General features: G+C 49.7%; 1 protein-coding gene across 1 annotated transcript in view; it reads right to left on the bottom strand.

The window, feature by feature from the left end:
• LOC146822866 (uncharacterized) overlaps positions 1 to 20,355 on the bottom strand; it is a 159,184-nt gene that overhangs the window by 120,089 nt on the left and 18,740 nt on the right. Inside the window, exon 3 of the mRNA XM_085606320.1 lies at positions 13,516 to 13,633. Coding sequence (XP_085462446.1) covers positions 13,516 to 13,633 — 118 coding nt within the window. The remainder of the gene's footprint in view (positions 1 to 13,515; positions 13,634 to 20,355) is intronic.

The following is a 20,355-nucleotide window of genomic DNA, read 5'->3' as shown; positions in this document are numbered from 1 at the left end:
TCTGTGTCCCCCGACGATGCTGTGGGCAGGGTGGAGAGACAGAAATTAATCAGACACCTGTACACATCTGTCACATGAGTCCAATCTACATAGTCAACATTGCATAGCCTGAAGAGGCAGATCCCTAACATCTGCAAAACAAGGTACCGATGTAGGGCATGAAACACAGTTGGTTGAGCCACCATGCCACTGAAATACCATGGAGAGCATGAGACAATAGCTGATGACAGGAAACGGAGTCTGACATAGCACCCAGGCCCTGGGGACAATCCTGCACTGCCTCTGCACCACACAGCGTTTGTGAAAATACCTATGACCAGGGACAATATCCATGAACTTGAGACACATGCTGCATAGGTAATGCTGCAAACATGCCCAACATAACTCGGTCACTGCACCTTGCGTGTGTGTCCAGTAACATCACACACTGTCCAGACCCAGCAATTAGGAATCAGGATTTGACACATAGGCATTGCCCGCCCCAAGCAACCCCCACACGATGCTAATTGCTGAGACACAGGTGGCACCAACATCTCATAGTCTGGGTGATAAACACAGTGGCAGGCAAAAGGCAAGATTGGACGCAAAACAGCAAAGGTGCGCCTGTACAAATAATGAGGTACCAGTGCCCATCCTCAGATGAGTATAACAAGACACACAGGCACTGGCAACTGTGAGTATGAAGAGGGACAATCAGGTCAGGCTGCACAGTGGACACCTGTACATAATAGCACGTCTATATACATGGTGACAGGGGACAATGGCACAGAGCACAACCTACGCTGTAGACAGTGAGAGTGTCCACGTTGATGATGACACAAACAACACTGAGGATAAGGTGCCCCAGGGGACAGTATTGGGCACGCAACTACATGCTACTGAATGGGAATGACTGCTACACACGTCACCATCCCTGCACTATGCGTAGCGCACACTCATGCACATCATGTCACAGGCCACTACATAGGACATGCGCGCCGTAAGGCATGACACATGAGAGACCAACTCCCATGTCTGGAGCCAGCATCAGTGCCAACTGACATGGAACCCACATGCAGTGAACTTGACAGTTCACAGGCAAGGTCCCACAACCTGTTACCCACCACCACCACCCATGATGCTACAGTCATTGTTCTCGTGGACAAAGCGCCAGCCTACATTACCTTGTGAAGGAGTGACTACACACAGACCAGGGAACACATTGCAAGGAGGGGAAGGGTGGCAGGGGCGCAGCGCTACACTGGGGCAAACTGGATGGGCACAGCACCTTTAAACCCTGCCAGTGAATTAATGCCACTGTGCCCTTACAAATGCCGGTGACACACAACAAACGCACATGTACCTACCCCCTTCCGCCTGCTGCATCGCCTGTAAGCGCCTCTCCAGGTCTGGAAAGACCACCGGCAGCACACGCCTGTGGAGGTGGGTCAGACGGCGGCGGCCGCGGTTCTTGTGGCTCTCAGGTGAGTCCCCCAGCAGGAGCCGTGCAATCCTCCGCGTCCAGCACCGGATATCCTGCCAGCGTTTCCTCACCTGGGACAGGCTCCGCCTCCGACCATCCACACGCCTCACAGCACTGACGGCGGTCAGCCAGATCTGCTCCTTGGCAGTGGCGCCTACCTGTGAGGAAGTACAAGTGACACCACATCAATACACCAGCCACATGTCACAGAGAGACATATGTGAACATAATAGCTGGTTACTACATGGCATGTAATGCAGCCAACGCATTGCACCTCTGTCATAGGGACATCATCCTCTGGTGAGGGAAAAGGCAGTACGTGCCATAGTGGGTACTCAGGTGGAATGATGGCAATGTCACAATCAATGATCAAGGCTCACACTGTGCATCACACCCACACCTCCTGTCTCAGGGCACTGCTGGGAGGACTCTGCACACACACCTCCTGTCTCAGGGCACTGCTGGGAGGACTCTGCACACACACCTCCTGTCTCAGGGCACTGCTGGGAGGACTCTGCACACACCCCTCCTGTCTCAGGGCACTGCTGGGAGGACTCTGCACACACCCCTCCTGTCTCAGGGCACTGCTGGGAGACATCAGGCACCCCCCCCCCTGGTACCCCCCCGACAGTACATGGCATGTGTGTCACACCGGGTCACAATGCCTGAAGACACAGTCACAACATAGGGACAGTCTGTGGCAGTGGCCTATGCACTCACCTGATACCCTGGTCGCCCATACAGCATGGGGTACTGTGGGAGGATCACATCCAGCAGAGCCATGTTCTCCTCCAGGGTGAATGGCTGTGTCCTCTCCACAGCCCTTGACATGGTTCCAGGGAATCAGTAGCAGCAGCTTGGTCGACAAATGCAAAGATGTGCAGGCAAGTAATCCCTCATGGGACCTGGCTGCCTTATATGTGGCCTTCTGCCCAGTCTCATGCACAGGAGTACAGAGTGATTGGTCACTCACATTTGCATCCTATGTTTCCACCAATCCCTTCAAACCTAGCAGTCTGTGGGTTCTCTATCGGTTTCATTCTCCTGCATGATGTCAGCCCCACAAACACATTGCAACAAAGTAGAAGAATTCCAACTGACTTCTGCTGTGCACCTTCCAGAACAAAATCGAAATTTGAACCTGGTCGCCATGACAACCAGCATGCATGTAGGCCTTAATACTTGTCCCCTATGTAATTAGGAGAATCACACACAGGTACGGTGCGTTTCTGGGCCCTAGGGCACCCCAAATGCATGGCAACGGCCCGTACATGCATGCCTACGTTCAAAATCACTATGGGTCTGCACGCGTATGCGTACACGTAGTGGTACGGACCGTACACACGCATGTACGCTCACTATCACTATGGGTCTGCACGCGTATGCGTACACGTAGTGGTACGGACCGTACAAATGCCTGTACGCTCACTATCACTATGGTTCTGCACGCGTATGCGTACTCGTTGTGGTACGGACCGTACAAATGCCTGTACGCTCACTATCACTATGGGTCTGTGTACCCGTAGTGATAGTGAGCGTACATGCGAGTGTACGGTCCGTACCACTACGTGTACGCATACGCGTGCAGAACCATAGTGATAGTGAGCGTAGATGCGAGTGTACGGTCCGTACCACTACGTGTACGCATACGCGTGCAGAACCATAGTGATAGTGAGCGTACAGGCATTTGTACGGTCCGTACCACAACGAGTACGCATACTCGTGCAGACCCATAGTGAGAGGGCCGTACACTCGCATGTACGCTCACTATCACTATGGGTCTGCACGCGTATGCGTACACGTAGTGGTACGGACCGTACACACGCATGTACGCTCACTATCACTATGGGTCTGCACGCGTATGCGTACACGTAGTGGTACGGACCGTACAAATGCCTGTACGCTCACTATCACTATGGGTCTGTGTACCCGTAGTGATAGTGAGCGTACATGCGAGTGTACGGTCCGTACCACTACGTGTACGCATACGCGTGCAGAACCATAGTGATAGTGAGCGTAGATGCGAGTGTACGGTCCGTACCACTACGTGTACGCATACGCGTGCAGACCCATAGTGATAGTGAGCGTAGATGCGAGTGTACGGTCCGTACCACTACGTGTACGCATACGCGTGCAGACCCATAGTGATAGTGAGCGTACATGCGAGTGTACGGCCCTCTCACTATGGGTCTGCACGCGTATGCGTACTCGTTGTGGTACGGACCGTACAAATGCCTGTACGCTCGCCATCACGATGGGTACACATACGGCAGCACTCCCACAGTGATTGGGGAACATACACAGGCCCTCTTAGCAGCAGTACGCCGGTTTGTACACATCACTGTGGTGATAGTCGACACACAGGTAGGAATAGGGCGGACATACTTGTCCATGGATGGACATACTTGTCCAGGAATGGACATCAAGGCATCGTCTGTGCATTACTACATGTGTGGGGCACAGGTGTGACAGGCTGTGATGTGGAACATGCCTCCTGAGTGGAGGAGGCACCAGATGTATGATGAGATGTGTACAGGTGTACTGTGTGAGGGTGCAATGTGTGCCAGGCATGCCCTTGACTCCTTTGACATGTGTGCATGTCGTACTGCGCACTTGGGGTGAGCGTCACTGGCATGGCACGGACACCAACACACGGAAGTGTCCCATGATGCCCGGTACAGGGGTCATGACACCTGACTTGTCACTACCCACAGTGCACAATGTGACTATGTCATTTATGTGTCCGGGATTTACATCAGGTTGATGTTGTAGCACCCTCAAAAGCTGCAGCCGTTGCAGCAACCAACATGTGTCTGTGTGTAGATTGTCATTGCACACTGTTCCGCACACCATGCCACATGTGGTATCTGATGTGAGGTGCACATGTATGCATGGGACACGGAGTAGCGTGACAAGGCCATGTCAGCATCCTCACAAGGAATGTGTGGTGAGTCATGACATGTGCACCTTCATGGCAAGGTGTGTGGGCAGGCCTAGTGTAATGTCATGTGACCTGTGGCTCCGGTGTTCCGCTACCAGTCTCTACAATCGGCATCCTACTTCTGCTGATGTGTGGGTGAATGTCACTTCTGTCTTGCGTCGGGCTGTTCACTTGCACTGGGACACAGCTATTCCCATGGTGTGGCATGGGGAGGTTCTCAATCTCCGTGTGTAGCTGGGTCTTGGAAGGAGTGTCACCTTGCATCCATACGTGTCCTGGGCATGTAGCACATATGTGACTCCCTATGTAGCATGTGTGTATTGCCAGATTTACATGTGCTCAGTAGACATGAGTTGTTGTCGTAGTGCACTCACTCTTCCTTGTCACTTCCAAATTACTGCAGAGCGCCGCCTGTTGCCCGAATAATTCCAGACTTGGCTGCCATGCAGGAGAATGACAGGATCCGGCTCTACCGCTTCACCCAACCGTTGATTCTGGAGCTGACAGCGAGACTGGCACCACACCTGCAACCGCAGCACAGGTATCCTACGGCACTGACACCCCAGCTGAAGGTAATGGCTGCCCTACATTTTCTAGCCACGGGTACCTTCCAAAATACCATAGCTCATGTTGGTGGCATGTCCCAGAGCATGTTCAGCGGTGTGCTGCATGATTTCTTGGAGGCCATGTTGATTCACCTGGATGACTTCATAAAGTTCCCAACCCCTGAACAGATGACAGAGGTCAAGCGTGGATTCTATGCCCTGGGAGGGATGCCCCATGTCATTGGGTCCATAGATGGGACACATGTAGGTTTGGTACCACCACACGCACGGGAGGTGGCGTACCGGAATCGGAAGCACTACCACTCCATCAATGCCCTTGTGGTGTGTCTGTCCAACATGGTGATTTCACATGTCTGTGCTCGTTTTCCAGGATCAGCACACGATGCCTACATCATGAGGCGTAGCGGGATGCCTGATATGATGATGCAGCTGCGCAACGAACGGGCATGTGTTGTTGGTGGGTACAGTCTGTCTGTCCTGTATTCTGTATAGCCTACCAGCACGACCGCTTCGCCAGTTCTAACGATATCCATGTGCTTTCCATGTAGGGGACGCTGGCTATCCCAACATGCCTTGGCTGCTGACACCTCTCCGCAACCCCATCACGCCGGCCCAGCTCCGCTACAACACCGCCCATGGCCGGACAAGGCGTGTGATAGAGAGGACGTTTGGCATGCTGAAGAGCCGATTCCGGTGCCTCCACAAGACCGGCGGCGCACTCCCATATGCCCCGGCGAAGGTTTGCAAGATCTTCATGGTCTGCTGCATGCTGCACAACATGGCAGTTGAAAGAGCTGTGCCACTCATCCTGAATCAACATGACGAGGACCATCCACCCGTGGAGGACGAAGGGCTTGGCAATGGGGCTAGTGATGTGGAGGATGTGGAGCCGCAAGAGGACATCCGGACTCGGCTCATACGCGACTTCTTTGCTTAGTGGTGAGTACCAGTGTCTGAGTGTGCACGCATTGGTCCCCGTGTGGCATGCGTTGTGATGTGTGTCTCCACCTGCATGTATGGCACGTGAGTCAGAGGTGTGTGTGGGTGTGTCACTGGAGTGATGGTGCCAGTGATGGTAGTATTTCCCCAGTCACAATGATGACCTAGCATGTTGTCATCCTAACATGTGTCGAGTACATGCACATGCAAGTGGCTGTGCTTTTTGTGGCTGACTTCTTGTGTGTCTCTCTTCCCCAGGTACCTGCGCATGCCATCTGCTGGTTGCATTGTTGTGGCACTGCTATTCCTCATGGACATGGCATCGTGGGCTGACTCAGCGTTACAGGCACGGACACGTTTGGAAGTCTCCATGGGGTAAGGGATGCATCAGGGGTGTATTGGGTGTGGCAGTTGTTCACGATGTGTGCACACTGCCCCGGTCGGGGTTTGGTTCCTCTGCAGACATGGGGCATCCCCATGGGACACGACATGCAGCTGGGTACACCAGAATAGATGTGCTGCCTGGTTGTCAGTCATCAGTGATGGGATAGTGGATTGTGATGATGCCATCAATGTGTGTGACACTGCCCTCGGACACATACGGTTAACAATTGCTTGACATGGCGTGGGACTTCCACATCAGCGGATCTGTGGTGTATGTTAGGCTCTCCGTGTGCAGCTGTGGGTATTTAGCTGTTGGCCGACGCTTGTGTGCCAGTACCATGGCTATCACGCATTTGTGCTGCAGAAGGGGGGTGCCAGTGTTGGACCCACATGTTACTCCACATGAAGTGTTCATGTGTACTTCAAGTTGCCTCTGCAATCCCGAATACATGACTAATAAAGGTGTCCCTATGCCTCCAAGGTGCCTCTTCTCAGTCAATGCTGGTGTGTTGGCACGGTGCATCCAGCATGTCTGGCATGGTATCCCCTGATTGTGGCTATGTGTCAATGTGTCGACTGGCGAGATGCAAGCTGTGTGTGTTGGCTGACACTGTGTATTGGGCATGATGTCCATGACTGCGTGGGTATTGTGACATGTGCCATCCACATGCATCCAACGTTGGACAGGCCCCCATTCTCTGCATCCACCGGACTCAAGCTTGCAGGACATGGTTCTGCCACCTGTCTACACATACCTGGGTGCCCCCCAGGACACTGGCCAGGATCCCTGACCTCTGCGCATGACTGTTGCTGTACTGAGTGTGTGTGTCAGCACGGTTGTTCGGCCACCCCCTCAGCTGGTTGTGCCCATCACGGGTGTGTATGGTGCTCCATGTCTGTCTTGCCTAATAGACTGTGACCCATGTGTCCTGTGCCAGACTCAGGCCCCAGGGTGTGGATGGTTGAAGAGAACAGATAACTCAGGCATGTTTCGACTTTACAAGACACATGTTAGGTAATAATGCTACCAGCAGGCATCTACTCTTAGTAGTGTGATTTATTATGGGGGGGGGGGGGGGGACAAAGTGAGGTGCTTTCCGGGATTATGGAATCCAAAGTTCAGTAGGGGAGTTGGTGTCCTTGCCATTGGAAATCCTCAGAGTCCATGCCACAGTCTTTGTCAACATTGGTCAGCCAGTGACCAGCAGGGCCATGTGGCAGAGAATGTCTCTTGATGCTGTGATGCTGTTGCTCCAGTGGGCCAGGTGCCAGGCCAGGTGTCCTGGGAGATGGTGATGTAGCAGCCACCCTCACGGTGCTTTCCGTGGACGACCCGGCCTCCTGCGGGGAACATCACCAGCAGGCCGTGACGACGTCTGGGATGCTCCGTCGGATGTTTCCTCCTCCTCCTGATCCCTCCCTGTGGGTGGTGATGTTCTCCGCCTTCTGGCACAGGGAGGGTCGGCCATGGTGTCGGCCATCCGACGGAGTTCAGCGTGAATCCCCTGGGACGCCGTCACTTGCTCAGCCTGTCTGTCCTCCATCCTCCGTTGGTGTACCAGTAGACAGGCTATTAGCTCCGCATGTTGCTGGGCCTGCTGGGTCTTGATCCCCTCGAGGACGGACACAACCTGGGCCATGCCCGTGGTGTCCTGCCGGTATGAGTCCAGGATGTTACGGACATGGGAATATACCGGATCCCCAGCCAACTGGTCAGGCTCGCGCCTCCGCCGTCCTCCACTCCCACCACCCCTGCCCACTTGCGCCTGGCCTGCACTTGTGGGCACATCGGGTCTCCGGGACCCCTGAGGGGTGGCATTTGCGTTGTCGCCTGCCTCCTCCTGGGTGCCCGGGACACCGTGTCCCTCCTGGCGAGCCTGGCTGCATTGTGGTGTTGGGGCAGGGATCCTGGGTGTCTCCTGGGATGTGGCAGGAGTGGGGGTGGTGGTTGGCACGGTTGTACCTGACGCAGGTGCTGCAGGTGGTTGGACACCAGAGGGGCCAGGTCGGTCGAGGTCGTCCGCAGAGTGGTGAGAGTGGTCGCTGCCGGTGGGATCGGTCTCCTGCAGATCCGGGTCCTGTGAGTGTTCCCCCCCAGTGTTGGGGGGTGCAGCACGACGTTGACCTGTGTGTGAGAGAGACAATGTTAATTTTGGTCCATGAAACATCCATGTTTCATCAGTTTCAAAGTTGGCACTTTTCCTCTTGGAATTAGGATCTGTCTTGCATTCCACTCACAGTGCACTTGTGCATGGGTGTGTCCCTTGGGCACCACTTTTGCCCCTTTCACTATGTGTGGCACAGTCTTACTTGCTGCGTCAAGTGTGACTGCAGTCAGCAGTGGAGTGTGCAGGTGTGGCGAGCCATGCATTTGCGCCTTCCTTGTAGCACTGTACATGTGCACATGGAGTGGATCCACACACTTATACGATGCAGGTGGCTATCCTTGTGCTCGTGTACAGGTTGTGACATGGCCCTGCGTTTGGCCCTGATGAAGAGGGGGGGTTCTTGCACTGGCCACCCATGTCTACATGCACGCGGTCCACCTGCTTACGAGCAGACATTCCCACACACCAAAGGACTAATTTGCTCTCCCTGTGTCTCCCTCCTTCTCTGTCCCCCTCTCCCTCCCTCTCTGTCCCCCTCTCCCTCCCTCTGTGTGACAGCCTCCTCCCTCTGTCCGTCTCCCTCCCTCTCTGACCCCCTCTCCCTCCTTCTCTGTCCCCCTTTCCCTCCCTCTGTGTGTCCCCCTCTGTCACCTCGGCCCAGCTTCCTGGGCACAGACTGTTAGCAGATCTTTGAGTGGCCCTTGGCTTGTTGATGTGAGTTTGTTTCTGCTCTCCAGGCACCCATTTGGTGTGATGTGTGTCTGTGCGCTGCTGCTGTGGTGGTGTGTGCTGCCACTCTTTCACAATGTTGGCTGTTCATTAGCTGCCGTCATGTGCAAACCAGTGCCTTCACCCCCATGTGTTGATGCAAGGCGTCCGCCATTTGCTGGCAAGTCATTCCTGTGTTGGGACACAGTGTTTGTCTGGCTGTGACCTAGGCCATATGGGCAGAGGGCATTGTTGTCTGCTTTGGAGTCGCACTATGTGATTGTTGGTGCCCAGCCTCCCGCCATCCGGGTTACCGTGTCATGTGTTGTTGTCTTCTGTGGCCTGTGACTTGACATTGTCCAGCTGGGTGCATGGGGCATGGTGGCAGCAGTGGCATGTGCCTGCTCATGGAGTGTGGTTGAGTCATGCGATGGCTTGTGGTAGTTGCGTGCCTGTTAGTAGTTTTGGTTGTGGTTGCAGTTCCCCCCATGTGAGGTGCGTTGTTTGTGTACTCACCCGGGTCTCGGAGTCCTTCTAATCCTTCGACTGCCTCCACCGGCAGTATGGCCATCACCCTCTCCTCCCAGGGATGGTACTGTACGGGTCTGCGGGAGGGCCCTCCTCCGGTGGCGTTGGCATGGTCGAGTTCCTCCTGCCTCTTGGCTCTGACCCTCCTCCGCAGATCGTACCACCTGTTCTGGCAATCCTGCTTGGTCCTCCTGGTGTCCGCAACGGCATTCACAGCATCGACGATGGTCTGCCACATGGCTGTTTTGGCAGCCTGGCTGGTGTTTCTGACCAATGTTCCAAAGATCTGTGGCTCGACTCTGAGGATTTGATCCACAAGGACCTCCAACTCTCGGTGACTGAACTTTGGATTCTTGGTAGTGGGCATGGTGAGGGGTGTGGGTGGGGATGGTGTGGGTGCGGGTGGTGTGTGGATGTTGGGGGGGGGTGTGGATGGTTGTGTGTGTGTGTGAATGTGATGAGAGGGTGTTTGTGAGGGTGGTTGTGTAAAGGTGTGCAAGTGTAAGGTGTGGTGTAGCTTGTAGTGTGGTTCTGTGGTGTCTGGCAGCAGTGAGTCTGTTGCAAAGGCTCATGGTTTGTGTGTGTGGGCCCTTTTTATTGGTCCATGGGTGGGTGTGGCAGTGTTTGAAGTTTGGGTGGGTGTGTTATAAGGAGTGGTGGTGTATTGGGCCTCTGTTTGTTTTTGCCAGTTGCAGGTCAGTGATTGTGTTATTTTAGTGGTTGTTGGCCATGTTTCGTGGCTTTGTGCCTTTCGAATGGTGTATTCTTGTGTAGTTTTGTTTTGTCCTGGTTGTGTACGTGCGTTTTGAGCATGTGTACGGTGTGTACATGGGCCATTTGGTTGTACGGTGCTGTCCTTGTATGTGACTTGGTACGAGTCGTACATGCGGTGGTGATGTTGGGGCCTGGGGTGCGCTCCGTACTTAGGAGGTTGTGTTGGGGGTAGGACCGGAACCTACTGGGGTGTACATAGACGGTGGTACGACACGTACTGGGGTGGGGGGGTGTACATTGACGGTGGTACGACACGTACTGGGGTGGGGGGGTGTACATTGACGGTGGTACGACACGTACTGGGGTGGGGGTACGACTCGAACGTACTGGGGTGTCGGTAGACGGGGGGTACGACACGTACTGGGGTGGGGGGGTGTACATTGACGGTGGTACGACACGTACTGGGGTGGGGGGGTGTACATTGACGGTGGTACGACACGTACTGGGGTGGGGGTACGACTCGAACGTACTGGGGTATCGGTAGACGGGGGTACGACACGTACTGGGGGGGGGGGTGTACATTGACGGTGGTACGACACGTACTGGGGTGGGGGGGTGTACATTGACGGTGGTACGACACGTACTGGGGTGGGGGGGTGTACATTGACGGTGGTACGACACGTACAGGGGTGGGGGGGTGTACATTGACGGTGGTACGACACGTACTGGGGTGGGGGGGTGTACATTGACGGTGGTACGACACGTACTGGGGTGGGGGGGTGTACATTGACGGTGGTACGACACGTACTGGGGTGGGGGTACGACTCGAACGTACTGGGGTATCGGTAGACGGGGGGTACGACACGTACTGGGGTGGGGGGGTGTACATTGACGGTGGTACGACACGTACTGGGGTGGGGGGGTGTACATTGACGGTGGTACGACACGTACTGGGGTGGGGGGGTGTACATTGACGGTGGTACGACACGTACTGGGGTGGGGGTACGACTCGAACGTACTGGGGTATCGGTAGACGGGGGGTACGACACGTACTGGGGGGGGTGTACATTGACGGTGGTACGACACGTACTGGGGTGGGGGGGTGTACATTGACGGTGGTACGACACGTACTGGGGTGGGGGGGTGTACATTGACGGTGGTACGACACGTACAGGGGTGGGGGGGTGTACATTGACGGTGGTACGACACGTACTGGGGTGGGGGGGTGTACATTGACGGTGGTACGACACGTACTGGGGTGGGGGGGTGTACATTGACGGTGGTACGACACGTACTGGGGTGGGGGTACGACTCGAACGTACTGGGGTATCGGTAGACGGGGGGTACGACACGTACTGGGGTGGGGGGGTGTACATTGACGGTGGTACGACACGTACTGGGGTGGGGGGGTGTACATTGACGGTGGTACGACACGTACTGGGGTGGGGGGGTGTACATTGACGGTGGTACGACACGTACTGGGGTGGGGGTACGACTCGAACGTACTGGGGTATCGGTAGACGGGGGGTACGACACGTACTGGGGTGGGGGGGTGTACATTGACGGTGGTACGACACGTACTGGGGTGGGGGGGTGTACATTGACGGTGGTACGACACGTACTGGGGTGGGGGTACGACTCGAACGTACTGGGGTATCGGTAGACGGGGGGTACGACACGTACTGGGGTGGGGGGGTGTACATTGACGGTGGTACGACACGTACTGGGGTGGGGGTACGACTCGAACGTACTGGGGTATCGGTAGACGGGGGGTACGACACGTACTGGGGTGGGGGGGTGTACATTGACGGTGGTACGACACGTACTGGGGTGGGGGGGTGTACATTGACGGTGGTACGACACGTACTGGGGTGGGGGTACGACTCGAACGTACTGGGGTATCGGTAGACGGGGGGTACGACACGTACTGGGGTGGGGGGGTGTACATTGACGGTGGTACGACACGTACTGGGGTGGGGGTACGACTGGAATGTACTGGGGTGTCGGTAGACGGGGGATTTGACACGTACTGGGGTGGGGGTACGACTGGAACGTACTGGGGTGGGGGTACACGGGGGGTACGACACGTACTGGGGTGGGGGTTGGACTGGAACGTACTGGGGTGTACCTAGACGGGTGGGGGAATACATACACGGGGGGTACGTGTCGGACGTACGGGGGCTGGGGGGGGTGTTGGGCGCGTATGCGGGCACATGTCTCCATGGTTGCTATGGATGTTCGGTGCGGACGGTGTTTTTTTCCATACGGTTGTAGGCTCGGACGCACGGGATGGATCGTGATTCCTCGGTCGGACTTGGCTTTTCACGTTTGTAAGGTAAATCGTCCGAGGACGTGTCGGACACATTTTCCGACCGGAGGACGTGTGGGGAATGATTCCCAGTGCGGTTCGTATGGACTTTTTACCATGCGAATCGTGATTGCGAGTTCGTACGGCACTTGTTCGATTCGTACGGTAAAAAGACCCGATACGAGTCGCACGGGGACATTTTTTGCCGGATCGTGATCGGCACCATAGTGTTGGTGGTCCTTTCTGCTTTCTTGTGCCTCTGCCAAATGCTCTTTGTTGATCAAAAGTATCAGTCAGTTCTGCCTTTAATATCGTTCTTGGGGAGGGATTTGCTCACAATATGGCAGCAATTCTAGTCCTAAATCTTTGGAAATCTGGTGGCTACAAAACAAGGCTTACCATCTCTTCACTGGTACTCAGCAGCTAAGGAAATCATGTTTAAATGGGCATGTCCTGTGTTTAAATATCTCAATATAGGTTTTTACGGGAAAACAATTACTCATTACATTCACGCCCACTGGTTGATGTCTGACAGCCAGATGCTCCTGAAAATCCACAGAGCTGAAAGATTTTTGGTTCTGGGCACAATAATAAGGAACTAACTTCTAGAGAAAATTAGAGACAAGGCTTTCTTAATAAGTCCTCATTACAAGTGGCCTTTAAATTCCAAAAAGCCCCGTACTGAGTTTTACCAGGCCCATTGGAAGTATACATTTTATTTTCACTCAGAGATTTTAGCTATAATAACCTCCCTGGAGTAGGGCTGTGTATACTCCTTCACACACGCGATGTGATGGGATAACTTGTTTTAAAATTATGAATACTGCTGTTGCATATCATTTGACAAGATAACATACCATACGGCAGATCATCAATTGCACGGTGAAAAGGGATGCTTTCTTCAAGGAAAAGAGGATCTTCTACAGCGAATGCACATTTCGGATTGTGTTTCTTCACTAGATCCTCAATCTCATCCTGAAATTACAAATTGCACCAGGATTAACTCTCAAATTTGAGCTCTAAACAGATTAAAATTGTGACAGTGCTGCTGAGACCAGAGAATTCATGTATGAATGGACTGCTCCTGTCTTTCATTGGCCAAAATATCACATTAATTAAACTTACAAAATTACCTTTTTTTTTGTAGAGTGTGCTTGAACCGCCCATAAAATGGCGTCTTGAAATCGGCGCTCCGCGGTCTTCCATTCTTCTTGGGAGATACTTGGCGGCTCCATGAAGACTTACCTGCCAACTTTGATAGATTCCTTGAGTTGAACTGTTGGGAAGAGGTGCTCTGAGGTTTTTTTTTTCAAGCCCTGTCAGCTAACAAGAGTGTTACTATTCTATCCCACTTGCTGTTCCTTACCATAAAGCACCACACCAGTGTGCATGCAGTGCATGCTGATTTACTGGTTTTCTACTCCCTCCGTTCATCCAGGAATTTGTATGGATTTTTTTTTCCTTTTTATCAGCACCCTATATTAAATAAACATGACGTGTCCTACACCAAACCCTGAATATATCAAAGAACAATGTCCTTGAGGTGGGCTTTTGAACTTTATTCAACGCTTATAGTACATCAGTTCATGGATAAAGGTATGAGACGGATTTCCTCATGCATGGCATATTTTTACTTGGTAATTTCATGCTTCATGTAACTAAATCATAATATATGACTAACTATTCAGTTGTCGCTCAAAGCAGTGCCTGTTGAAGAACCTCAATTCCTTCTATTTTCTGCCAAATTTGTATAAGCAATTTCTTTTCAAAGGTATCTTAATTCAGCGGAATATTCTCTTTTTTTTTACTAATGGCACTTTCAGATGTAGCGATTCTTCTTGCCCCAACTAGTTTATCTTCCTGATGTTTATGTTTAGAGCTTATACTCTATTTGCATCTTTTATAGCTTGTGTCATAATTAACTATTGCATAACTCCTACATATGACACATAATTTACGTACTACTTTGAATGTTAAGGGCTTGCGTTGTTCTATTGAAAGGCAGACAATAATTTCATAATTATCTAAGATGAAGTGTCAAATGGCGTTTTCACAGGAGATTCATTGATCTGAAAAGGATATTGATTATTTATGAAAATGTTGGAAATCTGTCATGTGTGTTGTTCTTCAGCTAATGGGAGAAAGAATGTGGTGGCCATTTTGTTTCATAAGGCATTACATTTATAGGTTATATCTACTGTACATTATGATATTGGAAGATGGTTATTAGTGCATACTATTATTAATAGTATCCATTTTTCTATTTTTAATGTGTATGGTCCAACTGGTAATGATGTACCTATTGGGAATTTGTATTAGGAAAATAAATGCCATGTTCTGCAAACAATCTGATTTTGGGTGTTGATTGCAATCAAAGTTTTGATTCCCTTTTGGAAATGAAAGCAACTTCTAAATGCATCTCTAATAAAATGCATACAAATGTTTCAATGATCTATCTCTAATAGGAGTTTTGTGGATGCCTGGAAGATTTCTAATCTCAACCTTTTAGAATACAATTTCAACTCCCCTGCACATCATTCTGCTTCACAAATTGATTATTTCTTTCTTAGTAGAAATCTATCCAAATCTTTGTTGACCGCTGAGATTGGAGTTATTCTCATCAGCTCACACTCCAGTTACTACTGATTTAGAGCTTTCTTTCTGGAGCCCTTTCTCAAATAAGTGGTGTTTTTCAATACTGCATTTACTATTCAACAAAACATTTATTGAGCAAATTGAAGAGTTTGCTGAAGGATTTTTTGATTTTAATATGGCAGAATCGTCTATTCAAAATGTATAGGACACATTTAAAGCTACTACTAGGGGTTTCATAATTAATTATGTAGTCAAAAAAGAAGGACTTTAAAGAATCCAAAGAACCTTTACAAAAGATCAAACATTTTGAGAATAAGTATTATTTTTCAAATCATAATATTTCTTTAACACCACTGACTAAAGTGAAACTTCAATTTAACAAGTAGTCTATTGAACATGCTTCTGGTACTCTGCTTAGAATGTGGTGGGCAAACAAATCGGGGGAAATGCTAGCCAATTATTCAAAAATAAAAAAGCAAACATTACATCCAGTCACGATATCTGATGCAAAAGGTAACTTTTTTCACAGTGATATGGATATATTATAATGTTGTGTCGACTTTTATAAGAATCTTTACTCCCCAGAGGACATTCCATCTAATGATCCATTGGATTATTTTTTTAATTCAATTCAGAAATGTCCTGATCATACAAGAGACCTACCTAGATTTCAATACTGACCTTGATGAGATTCTTGCTGCTACTGCTCACCTTCCAAAAGGAAAAGCTCCTGGTCCCGATGGATTCCCTTCAGAATTTTACTTACAGTTCTCAGAAATTTTCATTCTAAACTTTTTACCCTTTTTAATCATTTACGCTTTTTGGGACATGCTGGAGGTTCCGTTTTGAACACGATGCTTTGTCTAATTCCCAAACAAGATTGTGATTTATCTTCCTGTAAAAATTATCGACCCATTTCTCTTTTTAACACCAATTGTGAAGTTTACTCCAAAATATTAGCAATGTACATTAATACATTTATTGCCAAAATTAATATGCATTGAACAATCTGGTTTTGTCTAAGATTACTTCATTACTAATAACTCAAGAACTTTCTGAAATATATTTACGGTGCGTCTAAATTTCACGAACCTTGGCCACTATTTATCTTGATGCTGAAAAGGTTTTGGACAGTGTAAGCTGGAAATGTATAATTAAAGCACTGCAATGGCACAGTTCAGGTCCCATAATTTTACAATACATTAAAATACTATACACTTCTCCTAAAACTTCAGTTTTTGTTAACAATATACAATCCTCTCCTCTTTTCTCTTCAAAGAGGAAATCGACAAGGAACCTTTCCTGGAAAAACTTTGCAGATCTCAGCACATTACATGTTATAAATATCCACAGGGTGAAGTAAGATTCTCTGGATACGCTGATAATCTTTTGCTGTTTGTCTACAATCCTCAGTCATCTCTCCCCAATTACTTAGAAAACTAAATTATTTCTCTAATGCTTCTGGTTTTAAATTAAATATTAACAAGTCAGAAATCATGGCTCTTAATAAATATTATTTTCATGATACGTTTAAAGACATAGGATTTTCAATGAAAGTCACTAAAATTAAGTCTTGGGATATGGCATTCCAACTCCATCCAACAAACTCTTCGAATGAATAATAATAAACTCAAAATTAAGCTTAAAGGCCTTACTGATAAATGGTCTCCTTTATTTTCTTCCTGGTGGGGAAGATTCGACACAATTAAAATGATGTACCTCCCTATTGTTAGATTTTATCTTTCTATGCTTCCATTCAAAACTTACCCATTTCATGTTTAGACTCATTGAATGTATTTTATCAATATTTTTATTGAATAAGAAATGAGCCTGTATCTCACTTCATAAACTCAAAACAGCCTAAATTAGATGAGGGGGTAATTTCCTTGATCTTATCACATATCCTCCCGCCTTTATCCGTAAGCAAATATGGAGCATGCTCTCTAACATCTGTCATCCATACCACTCAACATGGATCCGGCGGAGAGGCGGAGCGTATAGTCATACTTTCGTCAAGGTCATCCGCCTGCCATCCTACCTACTACGGTCCTGCTCTGGATCCACATGCGTTAGTGAATATGCATTCACTATTCAGGGTTTTTTGGGTTTTCTCACAAATATTGTGAGAAATAAGACTGTGAATAAACAGAGACATTCTGTCACCTCCATTCTTGTGACCTACTGATTGATCATGTCACCTTTCCACTTTTACATACATTTTTCAGACAGGGGATGTGGTTCCACTATTGACGTTTCAGAGCAATTTTGGGGTGTTCTCTTTCAAATATAATTTTCTGGCTGTCACTCTGACACAACCTTTGTGCTAGGTGATGGCTCTCACAGCAATAGCAATGGCTCCAAGCAGAAGTATCCAAAATAAGGATACAATGAAGCATGAGATCTCAACACCTGGCTGTAATCAGCCTTTCTGAGTAGTCATCAGGCAGAGACAAAAGGGCAGTCCTACTTAAAAACTTTAACACCTTTAACATGAAAAATCTATTACCTACCCCTTACTTTTACCATCTGCCCTATGTCGCCACTCAGGAAGAACTAATCAGCAGCCCTTTGGTAAAAAAGACCTGAAAGGTTTTTTGGGGGGTTGACTTTTCTCCATTATCCCTCACTTCAGTTCTTGGTCTCCACCCTCTATCCACAGGGATGCAGTCAATCCACTCCCTCTGTGTAGGGAAACTGTATCTACGTTCCATCATATCATGCATAAGGCTTCCTACTGGTCCATAGACTAAGGGCCCGATTCACAGAACTAACTTAAGACAAAATCCTAAACTTACTACCATTTTGGTATTCACAGAAGACACTTACTCACTTCGGTATTCACAGAAGTTAGGAGTCCTAACTTTAGGACTCCTATATGCCTTCTGTGAATACCGAAAGTCTTAAAATTAGGATTTTTCTCAGTTTAGGAGTCCTAAAGTTATGATTGACCTGGTTCCCCTGATCCTCTCCAGCCTGGTCCTAATACCCCGGTTCCTACTCCACTTGAAATGTTGAGGTCTCTCGGTTCTGACCTTTCTGGTCCTCCTAGCCCTGTTCCTATACCGGTTTATTCTGATCCTTCTAGCCCACCTAACCATCCACCATCTGATCCCTAGTCTTAATGGTCTTACTCCACCTACTCCTGACCTGACTACTTCTCCTGGTCCTCCTCCAACATGTTATGATAGTCTAGGGCCTGGTCCTCCTGCTTGAAGTCATCTTGGACTAACCTGTCATCCTTATACTGATCTTCCTTGTTCAGGTCATCCTCTTAGCCACCCAGGTTGGTCATCATGGCTCCTGTCATCCTGGCCTACCTCATCCTGGTCCTGTTTGTCCTGGTATGCCAGGTGCTGATACTCTGGGCCTCTGTGAACTGATCTTCCTTTTCTCCTTGGTTGTGGTGCCACTGGTTCTCATTACTCTGGTCCTCTTAGCTCTTTTCTTGTTGACTGTGGTTCTCTGGCCATCTCTTTATTCTTCAGGTCCTGTTCTCCTAGTCTTCCTCGCTTTCAGTCTGGTTTTCCTAGCAATGGTCTTCCTATTCCTGGTCCTCATTGCCCATGTTCTCTTCCTGGTTTCTCTGACCACTAGACTTGCTCATTTTGATCCGGTCCACCTTGTTTGGGTCTTTGTATGCCTAATTCTCTTGGTTCTGGTCTTCTGGCCATCATGATCATTTCATGCCCCCTTCTCCTAGCTCTTTCTCTTCTTTCCTGATCCACTTGACTCACAGCCATTTAACCTGTTCCTCCTTATCCACCCTGCTCATTTGATCCTCACTAGATCAGTCCCTGCTGGTCCTACTCCACTTGGAACTTTCAGGTTCCTTGGATCTGACCTCTCCAGTGCTCCTAGCCCTGTTCCTATTTTGGCTTATTCTGATCCTTCTAACCCACCTAAGCCTTCATCATCTGATCGTAATGGTCTTAGTCCACCTACTCCTGATCTGACGAGGTCTCTGAGTCCTCTTCCAACATGCTGTGATAGTCTAGGGCCTGGTCACCCTGCTTGAAGTCATCTTGGACTAACTTGTCGTCTTTACACTGATCCTCCTTGCTCAGATCATCCTCTTCTTCGCCACCCAGGTTGTTCATCACAGCTCCCGTCATCCTGGCCTTCCTCATCCTGGTCCTGCTTGTCCTAGTATGCCAGGTCCTGATACTCAGGGCCTCTGTGAATTGATCTTCCTTTTCTCCTTGGTTGTGGTGTCACTTGTCCTCATTACCCTGGTCCTTTACCTGTTAACTGTGGTTGCCTGGCCATCTCCTCTTTATTCTTCAAGGCTTGTTCTTCTAGACTTCCTCACTTTCACTCCTAGCAATGGACTTGCTATTCCTGGTCCTCATAGTTCATGTTCTCTTCCTGTTTTTGTGCCCACTAGACTTGAAAATTTTGTTTCTAGTCCACCTTGTTTGGGTCTTTGTATGCCTACTTCTCTTGGTTCTGGTCTTCTGGCCATCATGGTCCTTTTATGTCCCCTTCTCCTAGCACTTTCTTTTCTTTCCTGATCCACTTGATTCCCAGCCATTTAACCTGGTCCTTCTAATTCACCCTGCTCTTCTGATTCTCAGTACATCGGCTCCTGGTCCTGCTGGTCCTCTCAGTCTACCTCACCTCTTCCCTCCCACCTCCTGTCTTCCTGCTTTGGATCATCCTTGTTCTCCTTGCCCTGTGCCTTGTCCTCATAGTCCTGGCACTGCACCCAATGGTCTATGCCCTCTTGGTCCAGGTCTCTTTGTTTGCACCCTTCTGAGCTGTGTCATGTTGGTCCTGGTCCTCCTGGACATCCAGGTCCAGTCCCATTAGTCTTCCTATTTTTGGATGTTCTGGCCCTCCTGATCTTCCTCACCCTGGTCCTCCTACTCCCAGGCCCTGGTCTTTCTGCTCCACTTGATACTCTGGGTCCTGTTCTTATTGTCATGGTTCCCCTGGTGTTCTTGATACTGACTTCCTCGTCTTCCTTGCTTATTCTGGATTGTAGTCCTATTTGCCTGGATCTTATCTCCATGGATCTGGTCCTGATCCTCTTGGCCCTAGTCTTCCTGATGCTTGTCCTTGTGCTGCTACACAAACTTATCATGGTGCTCCTTTATCTGGTT

This window comes from Triturus cristatus, chromosome 5_2 (genome assembly GCF_964204655.1).
Source record: "Triturus cristatus chromosome 5_2, aTriCri1.1, whole genome shotgun sequence".
Classification (NCBI taxonomy): Eukaryota; Metazoa; Chordata; class Amphibia; order Caudata; family Salamandridae; genus Triturus; species Triturus cristatus.
The sequence above is the reverse complement of the archived record's forward strand: the minus strand, read 5'-3'. Positions and strand labels throughout refer to the sequence as shown.